An 8496-nucleotide genomic window follows, 5' to 3' on the forward strand; every position below is an offset into this window, starting at 1 on the left:
CCTTACCTTTTGCTAAATATTTCTCGCATATCGGCCTAACTGTAAAAATCTGATTCATACAACCCCTACCTCTTCTAAGACCAACATATACTTCTAAGATTGCATTCTCTGTTTTATTCTTAATCTTATTAATCAGTACTCTACCATACACTTTTCCAACTACACTCAAGAAACTAATACCTCCTGAATTACAACACTCATGCACATCTGCCTTACCCTTATATAGTGGTACAATACATGCACAAACCCAATCTACTGGTACCATTGACAACACAAAACACATATTAAACAAATTCACCAACCATTCAAGTACAGTCAGTCACACCCCCTTCCTTCAACATCTCAGCTCTCACACCACCCATTCCAGATGCTTTTCCCACTCTCGTTTCATCTATTGCTCTCCTCACTTCCTCTATTTTAATCTCCCTCTCATTCTCATCTCCCATCACTGGCACGTCAACACCTGCAGCAGGAATTATATCTGCCTCCCTATTATCCTCAACATTCAGTAAACTTTCAAAATATTCCGCCCACCTTTTCCTTGCCTCCTCTCCATTTAACAACCTTCCATTTCCATCTTTCACTGTCTTCAATTCTTGAGTCAGCCTTCCTTACTCTCTTCACTTCTTTCCAAAACTTCTTCTTATTCTCTTCATATGAATGAGCCAATCCCTGACACCACCTCAGGTCAGCTGCCCTCCTTGCCTCACTTACCTTGCACTTTACTTCCACATTTTTCTCTTTATATTTTTCATACTTCTCTACACTAATACTCTGCAGCGATTCTTCAAAAGCCCTATTTTTCTCTTCCACTTTTACCTTCACTGCTTCATTCCACCATTCACTGCCCTTCCTCATGCGGCCTCCAGCAACCTTCTTGCCACACACATCACTTGCAATCCCAACAAAATTTTCTTTTACTAACTTCCACTCCTCCTCTAAATTACCAGTTTCTCTTACTTTCACTTCGTCATATGCCATTTTCAACCTTTCATGATATTTACTTTTTACCCCCGGTTTTATTAGCTCTTCAACCCTCACTAGCTCGCTTTTACATCCACCTACTCTATTCCCCCCACTCTTTTGCTACAACTAATATTCCTTCCACCAAAAATGATCAGACATACTTTTAGCCATACCCCTAAACATGTGCACGGCTTTCAATCTTCGAAACATTCTTTTAGTTATCAACAATATAATCCATTAATGCCCTTTCTACTACTCTTCCATTTGCCACTCTTACCCAAGTATACTTATTTTTATCTTTCTTTTTGAAAAAGCTATTACTTATCACCATCTCTTGCTCAACACACATATCTACCAGTCTCTCCCCACTCTCATTTTCACCTGGTACGCCATACTTCCCAATGACACCTTCTACCTCTCCAGCACCCACTCTAGCATGTAAGTCACCCATGACAACTACATAATTCCTTCTACCCAGTCCTTCTACACACCTAGTTAACTTATTCCAAAACTCATTCCGCTCTTTTTCACATATCTCACTACCTGGCCCATACGCACTGACAAAAGCCCAGCATTCCCTACCTACCTAATCCTTACCCACATTAACCTAGATATATCTCCCTCCATTCCACTAATATACCTGTCATTCATTCACTCAGCAATAAAGCCACACCCTCTCTTGCTCTTCCCCTTTCAATACCAGACACTCTACGAGACATTTCACCAAACATTACTTCACCCTTCCCTTTTATCTTTGTCTCACACTAGGCCAATACATCTATCTTTCTATTCCTAAACATACTTCCAATCTCACATCTTTTACTCTCTATCGTACTACATCCACGCACATTCAAACCCCAAAACTAGAGCGTGGGGAGCAGTCACACTCTCTCCAGCTCCAACTCTTTGCTGATGTCTAACAGGAGTGTAAATACAGGAGAGTGGGTTCCCAGCCCCCTCGTCTCGTCCCTTTTAGTCGCCTCTTACGACACGCAGGGATAACGTTGGCGCTATTCTATATATATATATATATATATATATATATATATATATATATATATATATATATATATATATATATATATATATATATATATACATATATATATATATATACATAATAAATAACATATATATATATATTATATATAATACAGTATATATATAATATATATATAAAATATATATATATATATATATATATATATATATATATATATATATATATATATATATATATATATATATATACATACATATATATACATACATATATATACATACATATATATACATACATATATATACATACATATATATATATATATATATATTATATATATATATTATATATATAATTTATATTATATATAATATACATTATATATATAATATATATATATATATATATATATACATATAATATATATATATATATATATATATATTTACATATATATATATATAAATATAATATACATATATATACATATAATATAATATATATAATATATATGATATATATATATATATATATCTATGTACTATATATATGTTTTATATATGTTATATATATATATATATATATATATATATATATATATATATATATATATATATGATATTTTCTTAGTAAAATAAATATTTGAACATACTTACCCGCTGGTTATATAAGAATGGCTACAGTCCCTTGGACGCTCCGCAGAAATTCAAAAGCTCGTGGTAATCGCAGATATGCCAGGTGTAGACTAGTTCCCTGGCGATAGATAGGCCAAACTATTCCAAACACTTCAGACCTACCGTGCCTCTTGGTCTCTAGAGGGGAGGGCGGGATTATATCTTATATAACCAGCGGGGAAGTATGTTCAAAAATTTATTTTATTATGAAAATATAATTTTTAAACATAAAACTTACCCGCTGGTTATATAACAATGGCTGATTGACACCCTTGGTGGCGGGTCAGAGACAGCAACATGATTGGAAATTCACTCAAGAGTTAAATATAACCCCTTAAGAGGTTCGTACCTGATAAGGAGGCTGTTTTCAATGGTTCTCTGTCTCATTCTGTCTGCTATCCTTACGAGATCCAGCGGTCCACTCAGATGGCTGAAGATCTCTAGCTGTCAAACAGTTCAATAACCTATAACATGACAGGACCTCAACTAATACCCTTGTTCCGGGCGCTCTCGAGGAACAAAATGACCAACTGACTAAATCAAAGATTGCGGAAGATTGCCGAGCAATCTTCACGTACAATCATAAAAACATATATAAAAGTTCCAAGAGAAGAACAGGGGTACTAGGAATTTAGGGAAATATAGTGGTGGATATTTCACCTACTACTGCACTCGTTACAAATGATCCCAAAACGTAACCGTCCTCATAAAGAGACTGGAAACGGTATAAGTAATGCAAGGCTAATACAGGATTACCCCTTCAACAGGCTGTATGCTTAAAAGTTATAGAAGCTCCCACAGCTTTAACTGCATGAATCTTTACTCTTTCGACAGCTTAAGATCTGTCACACCACAGTGTGAAAGAGCCTTTGAAATTAAAGTCTATACGAGATGATAGAGCGTTTTAGACATAGATAGCACAGGCTTCTTGATCGTGCACCAAAGAGCCTTGAATAGTTTCTTAACTCCTTTAGTCCTGTCCTGATAAAACTTCATCGTTTTTAACCGGACAAAAAACTCTCCTCAACCCTTCACAAACCATATTCGAGAGGCTAGTGATCTCGAAAGATTTAGGCCATGGATGAGAAGGACGCTTGTTAATGACCAAGAATCCAGGTTGCAAGGCACCTATGGCTTATCCATTCTGAAGTCCATGTTCTTGATAAAAGAGTGAACTTCACTGACTCTCAACTATTGCCAGACTTACTCAGAAAAGTCTCCAAAAGTTAGACCTTAAAAAAGAAACCAAGTGTAAAGGCTCGAATCTGTCACTACCACGGAATTCCAGAAACCACCTCTAAATTCCAAGCTGGGAATCTTGCTGATGTTTCTAAGTCATCTCAAATGATCTGAGAAGATCTATAAGGTCTTTATTTGATAGATCCAGTCTCCTGCATCTGAAGACAGCTGCCCGCATACTACTGTACCCCTTGATGGTCGAGGAGGAAAAACTGTGTTTTCTTCTAAGGTCTAAGAAGAAATAGGCCATTTGTGTTCTAGAGTTACTAAATGAAGAGAGTGCTTTAGCTCTACACCACTCCATAAAACCTCCTATTAGGACTGCAAAACCTTGAGGCAAAGGTCCTTTGTACAAGCGATAGCCTCAGCTGCCTCCTTCGAACAACCCTCTAGATCTTAGGGGTTTTCTGAAATACTGGAGGCAGCTAGACCTAAAGCTTGATGGTTTAAAATAAAGTGTTCGTGATCCTGACACAGGGAAACGGACTGATGACATGCTTCCAGCATGGTCCCAGCATGAGTCCAGTATGGTTCCATCATGCTGCATATGCTCAACATGTCATGAGAGAGAGTCAAGATCTGTCCAGATCGGTCGCAAGAAACCGATATTGAAGCTGGGCTTGTTGAAAAGAAGCATCAACAACGTGAACCTCATGCTGTGAGGTTAAGACCTGATCGCGTGTAACCAGCGAGTGTTCAACATACTTAAAGCCAAAAGCTTGACGCGAGGGAGCGTTAGCTGCGTGGCCAGAGAGACGCGAAGGAGAGACAACAGTCTGTCCATACTGCTGTGAGAAAACGACTTGACTGTATGCGTCTAGCATGCGACCATAATGCTGCATGTGCTTGCATTGCCGTAAGGTGTCAGCGTGCTGTATGCGTTCACCTTGTCATGTGGATACAGCGCTCTGTGTGCGTCCCACCTGTTGCAAATCTACAGCGTGCCGCGAAGAGGCGACAGCATCGCGTCCGGTCAGTGGCGCAAAGAAGAAACTGTTAGTCTATCATGACGCGGGAAAAACCTGACTGACCTTATCCAGCATATGTCCAGGCTGACACATGCGGCTAGGTTGCTTAGGATTTCAGATTGACCAGTTTGCCAAGAGCTGTCCGCGTGTAGCATGCGTCCGCATGAGTGGTAGTCGCGTGTCCCGCAGACCGCGAAGATGAGACAACTTGTTGAAAGGATCAACTTTGACTGTCAGCGTCCAGCATACGACCAGACTGGCGTCGGCGTCTCGTCAGCGTCTGTGACTGCGTGAGGGAGAGACCAGAACTAGCGTCTGCGTGACGTCTGCCGTAAGAGAGAGACCAGACTGCTACAAGCGTCTGCTCTAATGCTTCCTGTAACACGAGCATATCTCTGCGAGGAAGCGTTGCTGAGCATCGGAGAACTACGCTGTCTGATACTAACGGAAGACCGTTTCGTTGGTCTATGGTAGTCCTTAGACTTTTAGGAGAAATTTTTTCCCCCTGAGAATCGTAAACGCTAAAGAGATGAAATTGACCTCTTTTAGCTCAGACCAACCCTACATTCGCGGGGCAGCGAGTGCGCCAACTCGAGCGTGAGCGATGGCTGTGAGAGATCATCAACCATAGTCCCGTGAGCGACCTGGGAAAATCCTTATGACATTTCCAGCGCGCCTTGTGCACGACCTGAATGTCGCGCTGTGAGATACCCTCAACAGTAGTCGCTAGACCCCAGAGGAAAGTACTAGACATTTCCCCCAACTGGGGGAGGAAAAGAAGCGAGAACAGAAGCAAACTGAGCACCTTTTCCCTTGAAGAACTATGTGTCTTACACTATTTTGGTGCCGACACGTCGCCTTCTTTCGAAAAGAAAAACTTCCGGCGAACATCAGTTACTGCAGGATAAGTTATTAGAAAACATACAACTCCTGAAAGGTCTTGGACGTATTGGTTGGTGACTACCAAGTCTATGTTTTGCGTCCTTCGACGAGGACAAACTCTTTCTTCCCTGAAAGTGCATAAGATTCCAGAGGAAGAGCTAGGATTGAATGCGACTTGTCTGACTTCTGCTTCTCCCGTGGAAGAAAACATGCTCGATTGCTTCCAGCTTGAGCATCGCGACACGCCTGCTGCGAGGGCGAGTCCTGTTCGTGTGAGTACATGACGAGTAACTTCCTAGTCTAGTAGACAGGGAAAATGTAGAACGCCATCCTCGTCAGGGAACTGCGTCCTATTACGCAGAAAAAAGTCACAAGATCCGTGATACCATAGCGATGACGAACTGATCGCTTCAAGACATCCAAACTTCGCTCTTCTCAAGAGACTATGTCACATGGTTGTGACGTCATAGTTTGACAATCGTAGGCGAAGAAAAGAGCTTTACTTCATCATTCCAAAGCGGACAGGGAACGTCTTGGACTGCATCGACAGGATCGCTCGGCGGAACATACGTTTAGGACACATGGTACGCGATGTACCTCAGTCTACCGAACATTCCTTCTCCCAGGGGTTGGGAAGTAAGGAAGAGTTGTCGGGCTAGGAGTAAGACGAACACGAACAAACACCTCCTCCAGTGCACTGTGCTATGTTTACGAGTGACTGAACAAGAGCGTTTCAAACCATAATACATTAAATCATAAAAGATCTGCCCGTGGTGGGAGATATACTCTTACGCTCTATTCTCATAAAGGCCTTAATGCACTTCCTGCTGTTGCAGCTGCAGGCGCTGCTGCACCAATTTTTACAGTAAGGTTCATTACTTTTCTGAGAATTATTTAATGTTAATTTATTAATTTTCTTATTTCCTTACTGAGCCATCTTTCCCTATAGGAGCCCTTTGGGTTAAAGCATCTTGCTTTCTCAACTAGGGTTGTAGCCTGGCTAGTAATAATGATAAAATAAATAGACACACCTTCAACGCAACTAGCGAAAACTTTGAAGTCGGAACGAGGAGCAGCAGGTATAAAATAAAAGGGAAACTCTTCAGAAAAACTCTCATGAGTTTCTGAAAGTTACTCCCTTCCTCCTACGATACTCTATCCTAGGAAGAGAAGTCTTGATTCCTAGGAGTCCACTCCTTAGGATTCTGAATTCAGACCTCAATGCTTAGAGGTTTTAATTCTAGTTCTCCCAACCAAGAATTAGCCCAGCAGGCCTTGGTCCAAGAATATATCTTTCTAGTTAAGATTTATTTCTTAATATAGCGCCTGGAGCAACAATGTCCCAACGCTAGACAGTCATGGTCATGTAGATATCAAAGTCTATTGTCATAGGTAACGAAGCATCCACACTGACGCTGACGCTCCGCTCCGTTAACGTTCCGCTCCATTGACGCTTTGCTCTGTTGACGCACCGTTCCGGTGACGCTTTGTTCGGCTCTGCTGTCTGTCATGTCGCTTGGTAGCATGCTCTGCTGCCTGGCGAACGTCGGCGCACCCGAATAGACTGATACTAGGCGCTATGAGCGGTCGGTTGGCGTTGGGTCCCAAGATTGCTAGTGATGTTAAAGGCAGAAGTAAGAAGATGATAACTATGGAAACGAAGCTGGAGATCATAAAGAAATATGAAGAAGGTATGCGCATCGTTACCCTCACTAATACATACGGCCGTAACCAATCTACTATGGATACAATTATTAAGAATAAGGAAGCCATTAAAGCAAGTAAGTCTTCTAAAGGCATGACTGTCCTTGCCAGTGGAAGGACCTCAATCAATGATGAGATGGAAAGACTCCTTCTTCTGTTGATTAAAGAGAAGGAAATCGCTGGTGATACACTCACGCAATCGGTAATTTCCCACAAGGCGAGCGCCATCTTTGCCGATCTCGTGGAAGCCCAGAGAGATGGTGGAGGCGAAGGAATGTCGCAGCAAGCCCTCCAAGAGTTTAAATCTTCTCAGGGGTGGCTTGATCGGTTTAGGAAGAGGACTGGTATTCACTCAGTCGTCAGGCATGGAGAGGCAGCCAGCTCTGACAAGAAAGCAGCAGAAGAATTCCTCAAGAAGTTTGAGAACTTAATTTGCAGAGAAGGCTACATTCCTCAGCAAGTTTTTAACTGCGATGACCCTGGCCTTTTCTGGAAGAAAATGCCCCGCCGTACATATATCACAGCTGAAGAAAGGAAACTTCCTGGCCATAAACCAATGAAGGACAGACTAACGCTCGCATTTAGTGCAAATGCCAGTGGGGACTTAAAAATTAAGCCCCTACTGGTATACCACTCAGAAAATCCTCATGCCTTCAAGGCACAAAATATCACGAAGGAGAGGCTCTCGGTATTTTGGAAGTTTAATGCTCAGGCCTGGGTCACGAGGACCATATTTATTGAGTGGATAAACGTCTGCTTCGGTCCTGCTGTCAAGAACTATTTAGAAGAGAACGATCTTCCTCTGAAATGTCTCCTGGTGCTGGACAATACCCCTGCTCACCCTCCTGGCCTCGAGGACATCATTCATCCTGACTTCTCCTTCATTAAGGTTCTCTATCTGCCACCAAACACCACCCCTCTCCTCCAGCCTATGGACCAGCAAGTGATTGCCAACTTCAAGAAGCTTTACACGAAGCATCTGTTGGGTGGAAGGTCAGCGTGTCCTTTGTAAGGACGACCTTCCACCGAAGGGGATCGCGAACGATCCGCAGAGAGGTCC

General features: G+C 41.7%; 1 protein-coding gene across 1 annotated transcript; it reads left to right on the forward strand.

Annotated features, from left to right (window-relative positions):
• Window positions 1-7374: 7374 nt before the first annotated feature.
• On the forward strand, window positions 7375-8141 carry LOC137649341 (tigger transposable element-derived protein 1-like). The gene is made up of 2 exons (XM_068382323.1): window positions 7375-7853; window positions 8075-8141. Exons 1-2 carry the CDS (start codon window positions 7375-7377, stop codon window positions 8139-8141), a joined length of 546 nt encoding a protein of 181 aa, XP_068238424.1.
• The last annotated feature ends 355 nt before the right edge of the window (window positions 8142-8496 follow it).

Source organism: Palaemon carinicauda, chromosome 11, assembly GCF_036898095.1.
Source record: "Palaemon carinicauda isolate YSFRI2023 chromosome 11, ASM3689809v2, whole genome shotgun sequence".
Classification (NCBI taxonomy): domain Eukaryota; kingdom Metazoa; phylum Arthropoda; class Malacostraca; order Decapoda; family Palaemonidae; genus Palaemon; species Palaemon carinicauda.

What these genes read in the sequence shown, in the direction of transcription:
- LOC137649341 (XM_068382323.1), top strand. Translation starts at nt 7,375, where the DNA reads ATGATAACTATGGAAACGAAGCTGGAGATCATAAAGAAATATGAAGAA. An exon ending in GCAGAAGAATTCCTCAAGAA is followed by an intron (nt 7,854 to 8,074) that starts GTTTGAGAACTT and finishes TATACCACTCAG; the next exon opens with AAAATCCTCATGCCTTCAAG.